Source organism: Thermobia domestica, chromosome 17 (genome assembly GCF_964235325.1).
Source record: "Thermobia domestica chromosome 17, izTheDome1.hap1.1, whole genome shotgun sequence".
Taxonomy (NCBI): Eukaryota; Metazoa; Arthropoda; class Insecta; order Zygentoma; family Lepismatidae; genus Thermobia; species Thermobia domestica.
This window is the reverse complement of record NC_137470.1, coordinates 120847268-120870761: the sequence shown is the minus strand read 5'-3', so window position 1 is coordinate 120870761 and position 23494 is coordinate 120847268. Positions and strand designations below refer to the sequence as shown.

The window sequence follows — 23494 nt, the reverse complement described above, 5'->3', positions numbered from 1 at the left end:
AATAGGTGCTACCTCCTTTTAGCCCTCCATTTAACCAAAAGTGATTGATAAAAACGATTTCTGGTTTCAGCCTTTATCGCCATTGAACAAAAACAGTTGGCGATTAATGGATCTCTGATATTGATGCAGCGTTTGAGGGACAGGTTCTATCTTTGATCTTATTACTCTACTGCAAGCAGTATACTTATACATGTACTTTTTCAAATGTGAGTATTGAATTCGAATAGTTTGGAAGTCTTAGTTTCACACTGTGGAACGAAACTCACTTGAACTTACTTATTACAAAATTTATTCTTGGTGTGTTTACTTCCGTAACTAATGCGCTATTAAACTTCCTATTACAAAATAAATTTCCCATCCGTATTGTATTTGTTTCTTGACCGTTTTCTTTTACTATTGAAGTCCCTCTACTTTATGTGTCATATTCGTGTTTCATTCACGGTGCATTTCTATTTTTTATGCCCTAGTACGTTTGCTATGCCCTAATTTATATAAACGTTAAGAATCCTTCTGTGAGTTCATGTGTTGATTTATTCCGAATTTTAAATACTTTGCATGAATGTTTTACAGGTTAAGAAATGGTTATTGTGACCCAACGAAACAGTCAATTCAAATGAAATATTTAAGTATTACGTTCCACGGTTGGCATAAAGGAGACGATGATGATGAGAAATGAATAGAAGGATGGAGTGAAGAAAGTGAGAGGAGACGGGAGAAAAACCACGCACGCGGTGCTTGCCCACCACAAAGTTCACTTGGCGCGAGCTGGGATCGAACCAAGGACCCCATGCACTAGATGTGAATGCTCTACCACTGAGCCACCGCGGCCCCACAGTCAATTCAAGTTCGTTCACTATTGTTGACTCCGTAGATCTTGTAGAATTGATCTTAACAACGTCTGCTAAATGCCGTACATCGTAATTTGAAATGCGCTTATACAAGAAGTGTCCAGTAAATATCATTATGTATTAATGTATTGAATTCGCAGAAGTGAACTATCATATATGACCTGAATTTGCCTGTACTGCTTCACAACACAGCTCCCTACCAATCTAACATACACGCTATCTAACTATCACCTTCTTTCCTTTATTTCGACAACGTCGAGTTCTTTTACCGGTTCCTCTATCTAGAGAATTGCATGGACCACTTAGTTATCTGTGATACGACTAATAACACTTCAGATTAATTGAATCTACATGATGTAACTTGTATTTTTTTTTTATATAATTAACCCAGAACAGTAGCTAGTTCATAACATTTCGAACTCTACAATTTTTTTTTTTTTTTGCTGGCTTCATATGACCCTTTCTTACTTACAAATAACAATATTAATAAAATATATTAGAAACCACCCTGACGTCGACCTACCGACAATCTGTTCGTGATACCGTGGAGGGTGGCGACCTACTGGTTGACAATAACTAATGTAGAATAACATATTAACCATTTCAGGACAAAGAAAACTAAAAATTTCGCATTTTCATCGTCTTTATCATACATAGCATTTATTCGACCGACACATCTATGGAAACCATAGTTCTTCCTAAAAAGTGAGGCAGGGAGGTTTAGTGACAGAATAGTTACATTTGGTGTGAGTGGTTCCAGGTTCAATCTCAGACACAACGGGGTATTCTTGAGATTTTCCCGTTTTGTCCCACACTCATTTTACAACCATTAATCATATACCTCCATTAGAAATGAAATGAAATCTTTAAGTTTTACGTCCCACGCTTACCTCCATTAGACTAAAAGCCACACCTGTGAGACGTTACAGATTTAAGATTCCTTCAGTTCTTCCTCCAAAATTTAATTATGAATTGAGATAACGTAGATCAATCAAATATGTGTATCGCTCTTTCTTTTGTATTTTAACATTGTTTTCTAACTTGAGCAATGTACTATAATTTTTACTCATTGAAATATTGTATTTGGTTGTTCTTTGTTTCTTCTCATTCAAGTTTTGATAAGACGCACCAGAAATTCTCCAGTTTCTTTGAGGCTCATTCCTGTGCCGCACCTGTACCACATTCTTGTGCACTAATGGAAGCTATGACTAAAACTAACGATCATCCTTTTTTTCCTACCTGATTACGATCCGATATTTTGTTCTCCAGTTATGGCTGTTTTTGTATTTCTTCGACAAATTTTCGGTTGCTCATACCGCCGAAAGGAAGCATTTTGACACCCAGGTTGGTTTATACTTTTTGTCTTATCTTGGTGTCGGGAATCAGCTTCTAAACGTTGTTGGTTTTAGATACGTCCTGTATACTACTTGCATCTTACACATAATTAATGTAGTTTATGTCAGGACCGAATTTCGTAGTTATTAACAAAAAACATTAAGTATTTTCAAACGTCATAGCATATACAGATGGTGATCAGAAAAATGGAAACACCTGAAAGAAATTGCAACTTACCAGCTTAATATGGTGTCGGGCCACCTTTCGCCTTCAGAACAGCCTTGATGCGACGTAGGATGGACGCATAGGGGTCGTGAATGGTAGCAAGTGGAATTTTACACCATTCCTCGTGCAGGGCATCGGCCAGTTCTGTGAGAGAGGATGGAGGTGGAAATCGTCGCCGGAGTCGTGTTTCCAAGACGGACCACAAATGTTCAGTTATGCTGAGATCTGGGGATTGGGTGGGCCAGGGGAGGTGTTGAACTTCATCCCGATGTTCCTCAAACCACGCTGGAACAACGCCAGCTGTGTGAATGGGTGCACTATCATCTTGGAAGATGGCGTCATTGTCCGGGAACAACATCCGGACCATAGGATGCAAGTAGTCTCCTAAAATTGCGACATAATCGTTGGCACTGATTCGTCCGCTAAGTGTGACCACAGGACCCAATGAAAACCATGATATGGCGGCCCACAGCATCACCGAGCCGGAGGCCATGATTCACAGTTGGACGGAGACACTGCAGATCATAAGCTTCTTTGGGCGTTCTCCACACATAAACACGGCCCGTGGTTGGGAATAGGGTGAAGGATGACTCATCCGACCATATCACACGTTTCCAGGCCTCAACGGTCCAAGTTGCATGGTCGCGGCACCATTTGCGGCGTGAGAAAGCGTTATGGTCCCTGATGAGCGGTTTGGCCCGTGCAACACGACCCCGTAAGATCATGTCATGTAATTCGCGGCGGACTGTGATTGTCAAAACAGGGTGGGGGAGGTGCTGATTGAGTTCCTCCGTCACTTGCTCCGCAGTGGCACGACGGTTCTGCGTGACAATGCGCTTTAATACCCGGCGTGACCTATCAGTCATGATTTTCTTCCGCCCACTGTTCCGCTTCCCCGATGTGGTTTTCCCGTGTGTTGTGTAGGCCGTCATCACCTTCAACACTGTCCCACGCGACACACCTAACACAGTAGCCACTGCCGTCACACTCACTCCACATAACCGCGCACCAACAATTTGCCCTCTTTGAAAATCTGAGAGGTCTCCCATTTTACACTACCTCCGTCTGCTGCAGCCACTGGACACTGCTGTTCCACTGCGCCTGACGTAGTATGGAGACCGATCTAACACACCACCACCAGCGGTCCGGCGCTGCGGGAGCCACGACACCACTGCCAACCCATACATCTGACATGTTGCCAACTAGAAGTGTTTCCATTTTTCTGATCACCATCTGCATGTATACTATGTGATCAAAAGTATCCGGACACCTGGCTGAAAATGACTTACAAGTTCGTGGTGCTCTCCATCGGTACTGCTGGAATTCAATATGGTGTTGGCCTACCCTTAGCCTTGATGACAGTTTCCACTCTCGCAGGCATACTTTCAATCAGATGCTGCAAGGTTTCTTGGGGAATGGCAGCCCATTCTTTACGGAGTGATGAACTGATGAGAGGTATCGATGTAGGTCGATGAGGCCTGGCACGAAGTCGGCGTTCCAAAACATCCCAAAGGTGTTTTATAGGATTCACGTCAGGACTCTGTGCAGGCCAGTCCATTACAGGAATGTTATGGTCGTGTAACCACTCCGCCACAGGCCGTGCAGTATGAACAGGTGCTCGATCTTGTTGAAAGATGTATTCGCCATCCCCGAATTACTCTTCAACAGTGGGAAGCAAAAACATCAATGTAGGCCTACACTGTGAGAGTGCCGCGCAAAACAACAAGGGATGTAAGCCCCCTTCAAGAAAAATACGACCACACCATAACACCACCACCTCCGAATTTTACTGTTGGCACTACACACGCTGATAGATGACGTTCACCGGGCATTCGCCATACCCACACCCTGCCATCGGATCGCCACATTGTGGACCGTAATTCGTCACTCCACGCAACGATTTTCCACTGTTCAGTCGTCCAATATTTAAGCTCCATACATCAAGCGAGGCATCGTTTGGCATTTACCCGCGTGATGTGTGGCTTATGAACAGCCGCTCGAACATGAAATCCAAGTTTTCTCACCTCACGTTTAACTGTCATAGTACTTGGAGTGGATCCTGATGCAGTTTCGAATTCCTGTGTGATGGTCTGGATATATGTCTGCCTATTACACTTTACGACCCTCTTTAACTGTCGGCAGTCTCTGTCAGTCAACAGACGAGGTCGGCCTGTACGCTTTTGTGCTGTACGTGTCCCTTCACTTTTCCACTTCACTACCACATCAGACACAGTGGACCTAGGGGTGTTTAGGAGTGTGGAAATCTCGCGTACAGACTTCTGACACAAGTGACACCCAATCACGTGACCACGTTCTAAGTCCGTGAGTTCCGCGGAGCGCCTCATTCTGCTTTCTCACGATTTCTAATGATTACTGAGGTCACTGATAATGAGTACCTGGCAGTATGTGGCAGCACAATGCACCTAATAAGAAGAACGTGTGTTTTGGGGGGTGTCCGGGATACTTTTGGTCACATAGTGTATATTGTGATCCCTAAAATGGTAGAACTGTATTGCTAATTTCTGTTTTCGTTTCAGATGATAACAGAACCCAGAATGACTAAACGTCTGACATTGTGTGATCGTGCCCAGATTGCATGCAGTTACGAAGTGTGGAAGTCTCTTATGTAGTGCATAGATGGTGACGTAGTGTTCACGGACTTCGTGTTTCATTAGATGCCAAAGCTACCACGTACTGTTATTACAAACCCTTACCACAGTGTGGTTCATCATGACCTCCAGTCAAATTGCGGGTTTAATTCTTTATTCGGAATACAAAGAATGCAAACAGTTACCTAACCATACTTCAACAACACGTGTGGCCTACTATCTCAACTTCAATGACCTCACATTAGTACAAGATGGCATCTTTGCTCATTTTTCATGCATTCGACATGTTCCTGCAGACATACTATGCAAGTTTCTAATGAAGCGAGTTGAGGATGTTAAAAGGTTACTGCAAAAACTGGACAATAGTTGAACCGATGTGAAATTTCAACGCCTTGAATTAGCAACACTAAGGCTGTACTGTTCTACTGTGTAATGTAAAACTTGTATTATTAAAATGATTAATTACTATTGAAGTTACCAAATATTTCTAATAGAAAGTGATATCTAACTCACTCTGTTTTTGTACTTTGCAACAACTAGCTTTGTATTGAAGTAGAAGGTAATAAAATCGTAAGAAAAAAAAAACGTGTTCGAAACGCAGGACAAAACGTTGTAATTTTCTTTATGAGATTATAAGAATACGCTAATTTCTTTGTTTCATAAAAGCTAAAGAAAACGAAATGAAATCTTTGAGTTTACCGTCCAACGATTATGCCCTTTAGGCTAAGGGAGACGATGATTAACCTTTTCCACTACGATTTATTTTCTAAATTCTGATAATTGAAATATAAAAGTGTATTATATATGGTTTATCATTATATAACTTTCAAAAACATCAATATAGTAACCCTACGTGATGCTACAATAGTTTAAATTTTATGACGAGTGTAGCTTGTCGTTGTGCGATTTGGCACCGGGAGGCCATGACGAACTAGACTCGTCATTCCAGTGCAAGGGGTTAAAGCAATTGAATGCTGGAAGAGCTGGCGAATTGAGAAAGTGAGAGGAAACGGGAGCACCACGAGAAAGCCCACGGACAGGATGTTATCCAACACAAACTTACTTGGCCGGGGATCGAATCAGGGACCCTACCCACCAGAGGTAACAACTCTGTCACTGAGCCACCATGCCCCCTCCCAATAGCTAAAGAAAAGAATCCCACGAGAAGAAACAATTTACCAATAGTAACTGTAACAAATTATATCTCAACTTCTCTGATAATATGTTTAACAGGAAATCGACATTTTGGGAAGAATAAATAAACTTTCATTAAAAAAAAGTGCAGAGGGTTAAACTATAAAAGTAGAGGGACGCCATTTCCTTTACATCTCGATTCCTAATATCACTATTTCTCATTTTCATAGTAGCAATTTACTACCTATAACTCCTAATTTGGAAAGATACACTGGTTAAGACTGCAACACTGGCATAAATTGTAGTCTTTGGTACCTCTCCATAAAACTGTTTTTAGAGAATCCTCTTACCTTCTAAACAAGTTAATATTTAAAGTGATTTCCATAAGACAGAAACAGCATTACGTTTTAATGGCCAGCTTTCAATCCCTCTTCACGGATCTAAAGTCTGTTCCAGGCAACCTGATAGAAAACTCCCCTACCTTCCACCACTTACCATGCAGAAGGGGAAGGCAAGTCGCTGACCTTCACAGGCAGGGAAGCTTTTCTAATAAACAGAATCGTGTCAACTCTTAAATTCGAACGTCAATTCGCTCGCATCTAATGTTGAGAAAGCACTGCTGTTCCTTTTAGCTATCAATTCCGAGTAACAAACAACTACTGTTTTTAATTTTTGTCTTATAGGTATTATTTATGTACTAAAGTTTGCCCCACTGTAAAACATTTTATTGTCTTAATAAATATCGAAAACATTAGAAATCAATAAGAGCTCAATCTGCCCAATTTTGTATGAATGTGGAAGTTGATCCGTAACTAATACAAGAACGGGAACTGAGGATATATATTTGGAGCGAAAGAGGCAAACATTCAGGTGAATTAAAACGCTATACAATCTTTTATTTCACAACAACTACAGGTCACCGAGTACTATAGAAATAGCAAAGTTAATACGTATAAGATAAGCATGACACGTTGCTTGTATGGGAAATAAGCACTAAGTCACAAGGCCTAGGAGAAAGATACGATTAACTGGGCGAAAGAGAAGGCTTCCGGACAATGTAAAGCACGATCTTTGAAGGATGGTTGATAACAAACACGGTACATTGACTTTTCGCAGGTTAAAATGTAATGGAAATGTTTGTTTCTGCTACGATGAGCCTTTGAGCTCTTTAAAGGCCAAAGCATGCGTTATTTTTATACAATTGAACGAACTCGTAATTATTATATAAGAAAGAAAGAGTAACGATAAATAACTCTTGTTACAACATTAGACTATTCTGCACGCCTGAGGTCGCAGTGGCTCAGTGGTAGAAATTTCACCTGTGGTGCATGGGGTCCCTGGTTCGATCCCAACTCGCGCCAAGTGAACTTTGTGGTGGACAAACACCGCGTGCGTGGGTTTCCTAGGGGATCTCCCTTTTCCTCCCACTTCCTTCATTTCACCATTTCATACATTTCTCATCACCGCCTCCTTTAGTCTAGCCAGCATAATCGTGGGACGTAAAATTTATAAAAATTTTATTTTCGATTTTCGATTTTATATTATAAAATCATTGTATCAGTAAGGGAATACCCACTGAATTACCAACCCAGCCAACCCTTGCCATTCCAACATTATGTCACAAACTCGACTGCGAAAAAGAAGGAAAATAAACAATACAACTGTTCAATAAAATTTAGAATATATGTTACTTACCTCACTAATACAGATAAAGGTAATTAAGTGTTTTAAAACACGTGGTGTTGTTATGAAAGTTGTAATTTATTATTTAGACACACTCTATACTTCCGTGTGCGGGGGCTGATGGTGGAAGACGGAACACCAACATTCACCAGTACTTGAGCGTTGGGGGGGGGGGATGCTTCTTTTTCCTATCAGGTTACGTGAAACAGATTATATTTATTGCTCCAAATCTTTCTGATGTTCTACGGGTCGAGATGAGAACATTTTGCCAACCTAGATACGGAAGTCAGGCTCAAACATCAATCAAACGAGCTGTTTACAACTTATTTTTATCGAAGCAGGAACGAATTGTACGCGGAGGCAGAAAAGCTGAGAAAACAGCTTGCCATTTTTTTTAAAAAAAAAGTTTAATTTGACGTTCCATGTTTGTGCCCCAAAGCTAAGGGAAACTGTAATTCTGATAATGAACGAAAACCGTTAAGTGAACAAAGCGGGAGAAAACGGAAGGATCCCACGCATCAGACGCGAGCTGTCTAATAATGAGCCACTGCGGCACGGTCAATCAATTTGTAAGAACATTAGATGTATTACTATTATATATATATGCATCATAGTATAATACTATAATACAGATGTATGTGTGTGTGTGTGTGCGTGAGTGAGTGGCGTTAGTTTCATATAAAGAATGGTTCATCTCTTACTTTAAAACGAATGTCTTCGCTTTAAAACTAATGTCATATCGAATATATTTTCATTTTCTGGTTTTTCTTTCTGTCTTTAGAACTATATTGTTTTAAGGTTTTTAGACATGTTTGGATAATAAAGAGGGCTTGTTTCACCCTTAACCTCGACATTTAAAATAAATCTAAATAGATTCTAAATAAATACTTAATGATGTTGCGTAATGAAAATTTGGCCCATCACGGTTAGACTATTCCACTACAAGGTTAATCTAATGTATACTGCAAGGTTCCATATGTGCTCCCAACACCACGTGCTGGCTGTAAACACACTTCAGACGACAACGACAAAGACGTCGTCGTCAGTCATCGTCAACAATCGAGTAACGAAGACAGTCGACATTTCAGAAAAAAAGGGCACACACACCACAGAAGGCATCAATCTCCACCGATTGATCATCACCTCCACTCTCTACAACGCCTGGCCTCTGAGAGTTTCTTTATCTTTACCACTCTCTAGGACACCTGGTCTGTGAGAGTTTATTTATCTTTACCACTCTCTAGGACACCTTACCTTGTTTCTGAGAGTTCCTTTATTGTTGCCACTCTCTAAGACGCCTAGCGTTTCAGAGTACCTTTTACTAGGACGCCTAGTCTCTCGAAACACCTCACCGCTCCCTAGGACACTTGATCTCTAAGAGGTACCTATCTACATCCTGGTCGAAAGAGCCTTGGTTCTTTTTGCCCTAAAACGCTTGATCAATGGGCTGCTACAAATTTACAAGCAAAACACCACGATATATATAGGAACTTATATTTTATCTGTAAGAAACTTTTATAATAAAAGGTGACTGGAAAAAGACCAAATTCCCGTGTACCATCTTTTAGTTCTACCCTAAAAGACAGAATTTTACATGTTCTGCTTCCTTCCAGATGTTAGAACTCGCGACTACTGGAGACTACACAGCATAACTACGCTAAGAACAAGAACTAACAAAATAAATCATACAGAGAAAAATAACAGCTAGAAAATCTAGATGAAAAATTTATTCAAAGTATTTCGTACTGTAGTGCATTGTAGGTAAATGTGCATCTGAGACTGTCAACCTAAATTGGGGAAATTGTTTTCTTGTTCAGACGAAGGTACTAAATAATATGCAGAGGCACATTTCTTATCAAGTATCGCCAAGAATCCGAATGTTGTCTGAAAACTCGGACAAGTAAACATCCAAGTGATGTGAGAGAAAAAGGAGCGAGTCCAGACGGATGGTGAAAGAAATCCTTCAAACTGTTTGCGTATCAATTCACACACACACACACACACACACACACACACACACACACAAAAAAAAAAAAAAAAAAAAAAAAACGTTCTGTCTAATATGCTGTGTGGACTTTGAATATGAGAACCTTCGACAGCAACAGCAAATAACCAATGTTAAAAACTAACTCCTTCCGAGACAATGTGTTCCAAAGGAACTATTCACATCACTAACACCAAACCTGACCCTAACAAGACTCCGCTAGTTCAACCTTGTCGTTAAGTTCCTGTTCAACTCACTTTTTCTTTTTTTTTAATAAATTTACATCCGATTCAATTAATGAAATCTTTGTCAATGGAACTCCACAGTACCGTTACTTATTGCTGCTGAGGATATTCATGCTTACCGATTTCCCTGAATTTCCATGACTGAGTAACTAAACTTTGTTGACTCACGACAAGGGCAAACACTGTTATTCATATACACGAAATCAGTTTCTGCCATCCTCATAGCCGCCAATGCTCTCCTATGTATTTATTTACTTTTTTTTTTTTCAAACAGTATAAGCTTACTTTCTTACAGTAAATACTTACTATTAATCAAATTACCTGCATTTAGAATACAATAGAACACTAGTACCGAATGATAACTACACATTAACGGTATCTTTAATATCTCAGCGTTTTGAATACATACATCAACATGAAGAAAGAAAGAAAAAAAAAACATATATCATTATTTGACCTATTTCTTTGATTATCTACTACAACAAACCTAGGTAAAGTTTTTTCGTAGCTGATAGACAATTAAATGAGCTATTAGCAGTCTCACCAAATCTCTCCATGCTGGTCTAGTACGAGTGCGCCTAGTTTAATTTCACAATCATCCACTTTAATTATCCGTCTCCTACAGCCTAAAGGTTATAGTAGAGAAACGTTAAACTATTTATTTATTTATTTATTATCACTAAGTCTTTCTTAAATTCTTGACAATAATTAGCATTCAACCATTTATTTGTACTAAAACCGGGAACATAACAAGAAATTATTACTAAAAAGTTTAAATGTACAAGCAAACTTGCTGTTGTAGATTAAATTATTGTAAATATTGATTAACTAACTAACTCTATGGCCTATGGAACCCGGAGGTTCAATGCCGCATTCACAAAAGCTTTCCATTGATTTCTGTCAGTCAACTGGATGTAGTTTCTACTTTGTATTCCTATTTCTCCGATATCCATCTTATATTGTCGTCCTATCTGCGCCTAAGTCTTCTTAACAATCGTTTTCCGATTGAATTTCAGTTAAATCTTTGAAAGCGTTCCTACTTTCTTCCTTTCTGGCTACGTGACTTGACCTGCCCAGTTGAGCCACCTAGAGTTGATGACCCTAACCATGTACGGTAAGTAAATACTAATTGTTGAAGAAACTATTAAAAAAAAAAAAAAAAAAATCCCTTACTGTGAAATACAACATATTTTCCTAAATCTCGCATAATTTCAAGCACCTCCCTGACTTCTGAGATCGGTGTGAACCCTGACACTTTTACCGTGCAAGTGACATTGATTCAGTATAAGGTACAGAAAAAGGGTCCGTCGATTTTTGACCCTATAAAAAAGGCGATATCATATAATATACATTCCCACGGATGAAACGATGAGTTTGGCTTTTTGGGAATGGATTCATATGGTACGAACCAAAGATCCCGGCGCTGTGGCGTACCGTACAAAAGCCGATTTTTAATCGCATGTCAGCACTGTGCTGAGAAAAGGAATTTTTACCCTACGATAGCAAAGCAACATAGAGATTTTGAGGTGTATAAAGAGCTCTTATAACAATCCTACGACGATAGTGAATGTCTCTTCCATGACGATAAAGACTTTAAACTGCTTCCACGTATGCTGGTGTATGAGAAAAATTAGGCCTCACGGGTGAATTAGCCTGCACAAAACCTAAATCTTGACCGGATCAAGACTTCAAATGTTGGATCCAGTATAAAACCAAGCGATTCTTCTCACTGTATTCCTTCAAACGGCATGGGGAAATAACTCGCTCATCTTAACTACTTCTGTTCCAGATCTCATATTTCTATCTGTGTGCTGTAATACCAGGTTTTCATTTACTGTTACAAGACTGTCTAGACCGTTATATAGGGCAGAGTTATTGTGCAAGCGAGAGAATAGCATTCACATTACTGATTTTAAAAAAAAAATTAAAAAAACGTATTGTGGAATATTTGTAATGTAAAAGGGAAATTTGGATGTTTTGAAAGGATTTTATGCTGCTTCAGGTCGGCAACAATGACCGGAGATCAATGACAAAGTTTTTATTTTTTCTGATCTCGAAATACGTTATCGAAGTTGTCAATTCTGTATCGTCAAAACAAACACATGTGTGTCGTAATTGAAAACATACGTTGCCAACTGTTTATCGCAAAACTCTTTTAGGCCTACCATGTACCGAGAAAACATTTTTTTTTCGTCAGTAAGGTGCTGCTACCTAAGGAGAAATAGTAGAACTAACTCTTGACTTGCATCCACTAACAAATTTCATCATCTCCAGGATTAATACGACCCTAAATAAGGGATACGTTTTCATGACATCCACATGGGTGTCACATGTACGCAAGGGGTGAATTCAGGAACATGTGGAAAGTTTATCAAGAGAATTGGTGGTTGCTTTACTTCCTTATAGTGTCTAAATGCTTTTTACCTACGTAGTGCATCATGTTAAAAAACTGTACGGTGCCAAAACTTAATGTTCCACCGTCAAGCCAAGGAAGATAATAAATTAATAATGCAATACAGAATAATTAATAGAAAGGATATAAAGGAGGGAATGAGAAATTTCGGGAATACCAACGAACAAAATACAGACTACCTCAAATTCCATGGTTAGGGATCCAATGAAGGACTCTTACAAAAGAGGTGAGCGTTTTATCAAATAAGACACCGTGCCTCCACTCCACTCCATGACTATATACATTTAGATACGCGCCTTCAAGTCACGAGACCAGGGTAAAATCATACGTAGATATCAGTTTCCACGTAAATCTCAGAGATGCCCAAACTTTCCATTATTTTCAATTTGAATTCACCGAAACCTTGAAGAACCATGTTAAATACATAATATAGTTTGAATGTTTCTCGCTTGCAATTCGAGCATTAAAACCCATCTAAAAAAATGTCACCGTCTAAATTATACATATGAGGCTAATATATTACCTTCAGTAGAAATATTATTTCGTGAAACTGTGTTGTTGAGACGTTTTCCCTTAACAAGAAAGATATTTTATATCATGTGTTGGGCGAGGTACACTATATCTAGATAATACTGAAGTAGCAGAAAATTCAGCAAACTGTACAATGATCCGTTGATTTTTTTTTTTTTTTTTTTTTTTAATAATTTGAAAAACATGAAAACGAGGTTGGGGAAATTTGTACAATTCGCTAATAAATATTAGCTAAATAAACTCCACTAGAAGTATTACAAAATATACTTAAATTTTAGCGGAATTTTATATAATTTATCCCCTCGTAAAATGAAAAAGGGAACTAAATTTAATATAAACTAGACACTGCATGCATATTTTTAAAACACAAGACGGCCTGCTTCACAAGTTATGAATAAATGCAAATGTATACAATTACCGCAAAGTTCGATTCATTTCATCCGGATTCTGCTTTTTGTGATAGATGGACATGTGGGAGCTAAGTGTATGTTTGTTTTTAGCCAGCTTCCCACAAATTGAGCACGGGAAGGGGCCCTTTCCAGATCCATGAATATTTCTTATGTGCGTGCTCAAACTTTCCCTCCAAGAGAAGATCTTGTCACACATTGTACAGCGGAAGGTTTGGCGATTCTGTGAAGCTCCAACTGACTTGCTGGTGGTAGAGGAGCTTAGGGCGTTAAGGAAGTCACCTATGTTGTGTGTACCTGCAAGAGCAAAAAGTACTAATGTAACACACAACATAGGTGATAACCACCTTCCTTTCACATGTAAAGGAAAGTGAAATGAAATACTGTTATCAGACCCAAGTAACACCAAGGTTGGGCCAATTATTGAGCACTTTTTAAGCTCAACCATTAATGCTACATGGGAGACTGGCATAATATTTTGAAAATAATTTTATATTCAGACTAACGAGTGAGATTTAACGCACTAACAAGTTACACAAAACAGTATCATGCACACAGAATGCTCTAAACATACATAAACTGCTTTATCAGCGTATTGACGAGATCTTTTATTTTTTTAAAAATATACCATGCAACTAAATGTGTTTTCTGTTGTTCTCACTGGCGGGACACTGAATGCCGCACTTTTCCTGTACCCTTGTCTATATTATTATGCTTTGCTGGTATTTTCATGTATAAGCGTTTTCTGCTTATTGTTGTTTGTCATTTCGTTGCTTGGTATCGTGTGGTGTCATATTATTATGCCCTCGTTGATAATTTTATAGTCACTTAAAACAAATTTTTTTTTTTAAAAAATGATGAAACCAAAAGTCGCGTGTTTCAAGAAAAATGGGCTCATGATTATTTTCTCGTTAATGGGAACAGTAAGTCACTTTGTCTTCCTTATTAGGAAAGTTTAGGAGGTAATGAAGGAGTATATCATTGGAAGACACTATAACTCGAAACTTTCTAGGATTAGGAATTACATTTCTGGGCTTTCGGAATTTATGGCCATGTAAGCCCGTCACGTATAAGGGATGACGTCCCTGGGCGAGCACACTATCTGAGGAAAGAGAAGGAAGGAAGCGACCTGGGACCCCCGTGTGTTAGCTACTATTACAGCATTTGCCTGGTGTGAATGAGGGGAAAAAAAAAAAAACTCACTCAGGATGAGTGCCAGAAAAAGCTTTTACACTTTTTCAACCAAGTGTCCCCACTAAGAATCGAACCCGGGACCGTTCGCACCATGAAACTTTCTAGTTGGGATGGTTTGCAAAGACAGTTTTTCGACGACAAAAAGCTTGTGTGACCAACAACTGCTTTTTACAAAACAAAATGGTGTTAACGGAATTGCCCGGGCTAGTTTCATTGGAAGCAATAATAATAATAATAATAATAATAATAATAATAATAATAATAATAATAATAATAATAATAATAACAATAATAGTAATATCATTTTCTTATTTTAACTTAGTAAAAAGTGCTTAGTGGCAGTTACAGATGTTTTGTAAAAATGAAAATACAGTGAAAACTTTCAGTTTAACGTCCTACGATTATGTCCTTTAGGCTAAGGGATATGGATGATTAAGGCAAGTGAATGATGATGGTACTACTGGTGGAATGAGATGTTGGAAAAATTGATGGAACGAAGATGTTGGAGGAAAAGGGGGTGCTCCGAGGAACCCTGTGACACGCTGTTGTCTACTACAAATTTACTTGGCCGGGGTTCGAACCAGGTTCCCCACACACCATAGGTAAGCGCTCTACCACTGGGCTACCCTGCCCCCTTTACAGTTGTTTTGTGTTGGAATAGATTTTGTTCTGCTTGTCTTTAGTAAGTGAAAGTAGTATCCTAGTTACTGTTATAACAGTTTGGTGTTCCTGTTATGTTACTGCACAATGAGTGAGTTTCTACATTGATATGGCTATCCAATTCTTCTGAAAATGTTATGCATTGCCTTCTATGGCCTCCGACGCCAGTTAAGTCCTTTGTGATTGGGCCACCCTCTGTTTCAACTTGTACATACCCGTCTTAAACTAAACGTGAAACAAAGGCCACTTTACAAACATTATACCAGTAATTCGTGATTAAATTCCTGAAATCATTATCCAGTAAGTCACACGAAACGGATCAAACGGTGAAGAGGAGTGCTGACCCTAATTTAAAATCATGGCATACTGATGCCTATTATTGGAAGACAGTTCGTAAGCAATTTAACACAATATATTTACTAAACATTGAGCGCAATATAACATTCTACTCTGTGGATTATCGCCTTCGGAACTTTAGCTAGCGGTTGCTGTTGAATAAATAAAAATTTCAAAAGTAGAAACACATTTTATATCTAAAATAATCATAATCTGCAAGAAAACTCGGTGCTTATTCCCTGGACACCACCCAATACATAAGGTGGTAATACAACACATACTCCTTTACGTGCAGATCGATAGTGTGGCAGTCCAGCAGAACAAAACACGTACCGTACATGCACATGTACAACATGCGCCTGGAAAACCCTTGAAATTGGGACACTGTTTTACGTCTGATCATGTGCTCATGTTTTTAAAAAAACATTGCGTGTTCAGTCCTTGGAAACGGAAAAACACAGGTAAACAAGGAAGAAGTGAACACCTGGTTTGTACCTGGAAAACACATGTTTTGTACCTATAACCGAACGCAACATCTGTGGACTGCATGTTTTGCAACTGATCTTAACGTGTTTTCCCTTCAACAGCAGCTGATTATCCGCTGAACATTGCAGGTAAAAGGAAGACGACCAGTGCTATTCTAGTATTGTTCGAGAGCACTGAACATGCAATGTACAGGGATCGCAAACATGCAGTGAAAGGGGAACTGGAAATACGCGGTTTAGACGATACGAACACTACATTTTTCGATTAGTTAACACTGAATGCCTGTCCCCTGTACATTGCCTGTAGTAAATGAGAAACCTGAACACTGAACAGGTGCTGTACACTGAACCTTTTCAGTTTTGGTACTTCTGTCTCTCCTTCCACTGTGGCAAGCATCTACGCTACAGGGCGCAGTTTTTGGTGGGGCGCGGACAAAATCCAAGGAATAGTATCATGTGCGTAGCTGTGGTATGTGCCTGTGAACACCCTAATTAAATTGTGTTTGTTTCTTTCTTCAATTGTCATGCATTCTAAAGTTTTTCTGTAATTCTTCAATTTATTGAAATAACATCTCATTTACTTTTAAAGAACTGAAAATCCAATAGAACATGTAAGATTGTCACAGTAAGAGTGCAGATGGGCTTTAATTACTTATCACATCCATATGAAAGTATGTAAAAATATTATGTACAAATACATTGTAAAAGTATGTATTTTCATCTCAATTTTATTATACACAGTATCTTGAAACAAATAATTCTGATATACTGATCAAATTTTCGTCAGAAATGATCAAAATGTGAAATATGTACGGTAGCTGTAGAATGCTGTTTTATTTTATTTTATTTACTTATTTATTTTTTTTGTATTCTCGTGTTTCGCTTATACTTTAAATAAGTGAAATATAGATGTATCTATCAGGATCAAAATGTGAATATGGTAATGGTAGAATGCTGAATTTTTTTTTTTTTTTTTTTTTTTTTTTTTTTTTTTTTTTTTTTTTTTTTTACTCGTTGCTATCCACCATTTATTATGTTTGAATGCTATTGAAGTGTGTATTTTTAATAATGTAATAATGTGTGTGAATTAAATAATGTAAAAGTGTTATCTAGAAAATCGAAATGTGAAAATGTAACTAGACAAACTAAATGAAAATATATATATTATTGGTTATTTTCAAAAGTGTAACTCATGTAAATACTTTGAGGGTGGAGAAGTAATTTTTTAAAATCTAAATTATATCTTTTTAATTTTACTTCTACTTTAATTCTCAATGAATAGAATAGAATTACGTAAGTGTACTCTTTTTAAGACTGGGCAGCTTTGCTGTTATTTGTTATCTCTGATTTAGCAAGTCAGTGCTTTCAGTTTCTGGTTATTTATGTGAATATACTCTTTTTAGTCAAATTATTTCTGATCACCCTAAATTGGATCCACCTGGGCATGTCCTAGCAGTAGCCAGAATATTTTATGAGTAATTAAAGCTCATCTGCACTCTTACTGTGTCAATCTTTCATATTTTGTTGGATTTTCAGTTCTTTAAAAGTAAATGAAATGTTATTACAGATAAAACTTTAGAATGCAATTGACAATTGAAGAAAGAAACAAACACACAATTTAATTAGGGTGTTCACAGGCACATACCACAGCTACGCACGTGATACTGTTACTTGGATTTTGTCCGACTTACCAGAATTTAGCTTGGATTTTGTCCGCTTGGAATTTGTCCTACACTCGTTTTTGGTGGCTATCCGACTTAAAATTTCAACATGGCGGCCATTATTTCAAACTAGCGGGCATCTACACTATAGGGCGCCATTTTCGGTTTTTTAACCTGTCCCGGGTCTTTAGACTTACTAGTAATTTTCTTTTTGTGGTAATTATAAAATGTGTACACTGTTGAATGAAACTTGAGTTCGAAATTTTGCTGAAGGAATAAGAATCAAGACTGAATTTCCAGCAACACAGTGTTTCTAAACATACCAGTATCTGCTGCTGGTCCAGGAAAATATAAATTCGCACCTGCAAATTTCTACCCACACAGCGAGCCTTCCAATATTGTCGAGATTAGTCTGTTTTGCTGGATATTCAAGAATTCATTCGAAAGCAACATGTAGCTGGACACTGCATGTACATGATGTTGATACAACCAACATACACCTAATAACAAAACAGCTTCTTTTTTTTTTATGACAAACGCATCTGAAAATGTCCTTTTCTCGGATTTAAAACATTCTGTCTACCGGCATGTTTCTTTTATATTTCAGACAGTGTACTGTCTCTCTGTAACCTGCAAATACATGCTGTCACTACATACCATGTACAGTTCATGTTTATACAACCCTTTTCTGCTGAAACAAACCACCTGGAAATCCTATTTTCCGTATTAAAAACATACCATGTACCAGACATGTAAACGACAAACTCCTGCTATGTGAACAATTCTCTGGAACCTGCATGAACATTTGGCAATACGGGGAAAACACAGCTCATGTTTACAGCAGATTTCTTTTGAAATTCAACATAGCTGAAAATCACGTTAAAAAACGGAACACATTATATGTAATGTGCAGAAAATTTTCGTTCAACATTTAAAATACCGGCTGGCCTGGAACGCAAATGTACATGTTTACAATGTCGGTGGAGTACAGTGTATGTGTTGGTACCGTTAACTACGCAGACACGTTTTCACTAAATACCACGTGCTACACAGGAACTTACATTAGCTGATCTGCACATGTCTGCAGCCCGCAACATTTTCTTCTGAACATTGCATGTACATGCGCGTCGCACAGGTACTGATCAGTCAATGTACAGTGCACACATGTGATTTCATGTCAGGACAGGAATTATTACATTCAAAAACAGGTGTTATTTCCCGGATAAGTGCGTGTTTCTGTTCCGAACCATTTACTTTACACGTAACACCTGTAGCACATGAGCAAAACATGTGAAAATAGGCACTGTATATTGCCTGTTTTTTCAAAAGTTTTCATGAGGGTACAAAATAGCACTGTTTAAGTAATTTCTTAGTATGTTAAATACAGTGATTATGTTAGCGCATCGCTGTTTTCCTGGATATACCTGAAAGGGATTTGTTTCATAACCCACAAAAAATGCCCGGATCTGAGAGCGAAGGCACACGAGGACGGACAGACTCGCTGAAGGCGCGGGACCAGTTGTTATTTCAAGTCACTTAGCCTTAAAATACTTTACACAAATAAAAGGAGTTGAGTGTATATACGAGAAGCAGTCACAAAGTTCCCGAAATTTTGTTGTAGCCCTTTCGTAGCTTTGAGAAGAGCCAAACATCCGACAGTGTTGAATTGTCTTCAAGGCAATCGAACTCTATGAAGCAGATTTTCCACAATTTGCACAGGAACTTGATGTTTGCGCGTTGTTCGATCTGTGAAATTGCGACAACAGATCACTACACACTTCTCCGTTCCGCTACACTACTCGTACACTGCCAGTTAAGACGTGTTCACACTTGTCAAATTCATAATTAGGTAACCTAAGGACTGCATTGCACAAGATTCACTGTGGTTGCATCATAAATGCCAAAACTACATCATCATTCCAGGAACTTTTAGACTGCCCCTCTATGAAGTGCTTACTTTATGCAGGCTTATATGCCTGTCAAATTTTCATCATATACGTTACTTCTGTCTTATTATTGTGGTAACAGATATGCCACTTACATAAACGACTTTGTCAGGCATTACTCTTTCAATGGAAGTATTTGATTTTACTCGCAATATATGCATGTTTATGCTAAACTATCCTCAAGCTGCACCCTACCTTACACTCGACTGCCTATGAATAATAATCAAAGTATTAAAAATACCTGCAGAAGAAGAATAATGAAGGTAAGGAAGTCCTTACACAATGCGTGAATAATAATGCGTACCTTACTTTTAATAAAACCGATCATGAAATGAAACCTTTCAGTTTTACGTTCTCTGTTTATGCCAGCTAGCCTAAAGGAGACGGTGATGGTGAGAAATGACTGCAATGGTGAAATGAATGAAGTGGCAGGAAACGGGAGAACCCCGAAAAAACACACGCACACGATGTTTGTCCGCCACAAAGTTCACTTGGCGCGAGCTGGGATTGAACCAAGGACCCCAGCACCAGAATTGAATGCTCTACCACTGAGACACTACGGTCCCTAACAACAAATCATACAACTAAATAATATCCCGGTATACATAGGATCGCTTGTACTTTATGTGTCTTTCCAATTTTAAACTGTTTATCATGACCATTACTAACAATCCAGGGTGCTGGTCAAGTATAGGCACACAATATTTTGCAAAATTTACAGATAAAATTCAGCACCCAGCATAGACATGTTTGTAAGAAACAAATTTCTGCAGACGGGAGAACAAAATACAGGTGTATTTTATGCTTTCGAGTGTAGCGTTACTACTGTGAATCCATTACAAGTGTTATAGGAACTCGTATAACTGCGAAAATACAAGCTGCCACAACTTTTGCTTGCGCGCATATTCACCCTTTCCGGTTTCCCTTTGAACACCCCAGCAGGGTCCATCAGCTTTGCCCTGCCCTGACTCAGTTACATAGCATTCGTGCTTTTCAGTGGCCACCTAGGACAGATTGGTTTTTGTGTATTTTGCACTGTAGTGTTTACGGCATGCGTCCAGAAGCTATATCTATAAGCAACCCATGAAAGAATTTAATTTCTCACCAACTGATTCTGATGGCCACTTTAAATATCATCTATACTACGTAGAGTACTGAAATGACGTCCAGGGAAAATCTTTTGAAGGACAATGAGGAGGAAATTACTTGAAGAATAGTAATTTTTCAACAATTATTTCGAATAGTGTGCCTAAACTTGATCTGCACCTAGCCCAGTATACACATTATGTCTACAACAGATTTTGCAAAACACATTTCCTATTGCGTTAAAGACATGTACTGTATAAGCGAATTTACATTTTTCCTAAGTATGTTTGCAAAGACGAAAAAACAATGGTTTTCGAGAACCTCATGAAAATATGATGCAGTGCATAAGGTGCCGAACGCGATGGGGCAAGTGCTAACCTTAATCAGTGCCTTTTATGTATCTTTTATGTGTTTAAATATTCTACAATTACAGAATGTAATGTTTACATATTAATCTCACTTAGTGTACAGTGTTCACATTAATGTTGGAATCTGCTGTGTTTTACGGTATACAACAACTTGTTTCTTCTTTAGTATTACGGGGCCATGTTTAGATGAAGGAGACCCGAAGTAGATAAAAAATAAATAAATAAAATAAATTTACAGGAGAAAAGAGCTGAAATAAGAGAAGCGTAATTGCTTTGTGTCTCATTTAAGAATGGAATAGTAGACCAGTGTGTAAGAAACCTAAGTATGTTGTATTCTTACTTGTGCGATGCGTATCTGCGTAAAAACATTAATGAAAGGCGAGCCTGTTATGCACGGATTCAGTGATAAAATACCTAGTCACCACAATATACAAAGAGAAGTGAAGTGAAGTATCTGTAGTCAATGTGCTAACTTGCGACGCGCAATTATAACACTGACCGAATGTTAAGGGTTGACAAATTTACGGGAAGGTTCTAGATTACTGGTCCCCCCATGTAGGTTGCTAGCTGGGTTGGTTTCTTTCTGTACTTAAGTTTATACATTTAATTTACACAGTATTGCCGAGCGAGCATTAGCGAGTGAAGGCGGGGTAGAGCCCCGCAGGGCACGTTGTTTTCTGTCTTTATTACTGCTCATTGGGAAGGGGGACCAGTAATCTAGAACCTTGCCCAAATTTACATTAGTGATGTGTTATTTACCTTGGAACAGAAATATGCAAACACAGAAAAACCCACAGTATATTACCTATAATGTCTTTAGTAACATAATACATAGTTAAACACATAAGGTACGTAATTTTATGCCATACACAGTGTTTTGCGAAAGCCTCGTTCTTGTACACCTACCTTCGCTGACGCGCCTGCTCGCTACGTACGCACTTCCATGGAAGTCACTTGCTACGCTCCTGTCCTGACTGTTATGACATTCGTGCCTTTTAGTGGCCACCTAGCACAAGATAGTTAGTGAATTTTGTACAATTCTTGATTTGATATTTGATTTTGTGCTTAACGTCCCTTTCAGCAGGGAGGCTATATGAGACGGGACCTAGTGCCGTAGAATCCAAACCACATGAGCTGTCACCGGGAATTGAACCCGGGTCTCCCACACCCATGACAATTCTTATCGTGTACTACACTGAAGCCCCCATAAAATGAAACTGTACGTAACCTATTAGTAGCAGAAATTAGTGAAATTCTAATTTGTTTTGCAAAAAAATTGGTTGGCCCCCTTTAACTAAACATTTGCCATATACGTTCTGCTGGTAATGTTTTTCCATGATCTCGATTTACACCTTACACACAATGAAATCATCAATTTTTAAGTAACTTATACTTTGTATGAAACCTTGTTTAATCAACATTTCAATGTCGGGAATATTTAGTACACAACAATAATTTTGGCTTAGGTTAACAAAAATTATACACTGGAAGTCCTGTATCACTTAACATAAACTAAAATACAATGTAAATGTATGTAGAAATTCCTTTAAAGCAAACTTACAACTATCTCACTCACCACACATACATCATTTTACTACTATGACGTAGTAGTACAATCTATTGGTTTTGGACCTACTAGATTCAGTTTTAAAGAATGTCTAAAATAATCTTGTTATCAAACAAACCACATCACGCTGAACATTTATGAAAATTAATTGTCGGAAAAAGTATTGAAGTCACTAAAACACGTTTTTGTAAAAAATGAAAGTTTCAGAAATTAGATTTAATTTTGATACAATACACACATAGGCAGAAACCCTGCAAGCGTTTAAATGAACAATTTTAAACCTTGCTCCTTCGGTGGGAGCAAGATTCAAGTGACATCGTTATGTGCGGCGCAAATAACGGGGCCACTTGATGAGCCTTAGGTGGTTTCGAGGCGCTCCCCAAATTTTTAATTTTTTTATCCGCTTTTATCATAATTCTATGTTAAAATATCTTTGACACAATAAAAACAAGTTTTTAACTTAAAATATACTTAATTTAGGCACTATTGACTGCGGGATTACAGCAACTCGTCCGACAGGGGTTCGAATCCTAATCCTGATTTTTTATATTTTTTTATTTTATAATTCCCTACTTTTCTTGGTTTCTCTTAATATAATTTAATGTTTAAATATATTTAAAAAGGAATTAAAACATATTATTTCATTTTGACTACATTGCATTCGTTCATATGTATACAGTATATATGTTGCTGTGTGTAAATTCCAGCATTATTGATTGTGGGATTACAGCAACTCATCGGACCCTGGTTCGAATCCTGGTCGTGACTTTTTTAAAA

At 38.2% G+C, this 23494-nt stretch overlaps 1 protein-coding gene across 18 annotated transcripts in view; it reads right to left on the bottom strand.

Annotated features, from left to right (window-relative positions):
- The window catches only part of LOC145674313 (uncharacterized), a 192517-nt gene that overhangs the window by 62161 nt on the left and 106862 nt on the right, over nucleotides 1–23494 (bottom strand). For 6 of the 18 annotated variants that reach the window (XM_081744184.1, XM_081744179.1, XM_081744186.1 and 3 more), the window contains exon 6: nucleotides 13426–13711. The exons of 10 other annotated variants lie outside the window; for them this stretch is intronic. In XM_081744184.1, coding sequence (XP_081600310.1) covers nucleotides 13426–13711 — 286 coding nt within the window. Of the gene's footprint in view, nucleotides 1–13425; nucleotides 13712–23494 lie in introns of those variants that run through there. 2 more of the 18 variants (XM_081744197.1, XM_081744193.1) reach the window with 2 other exon arrangements.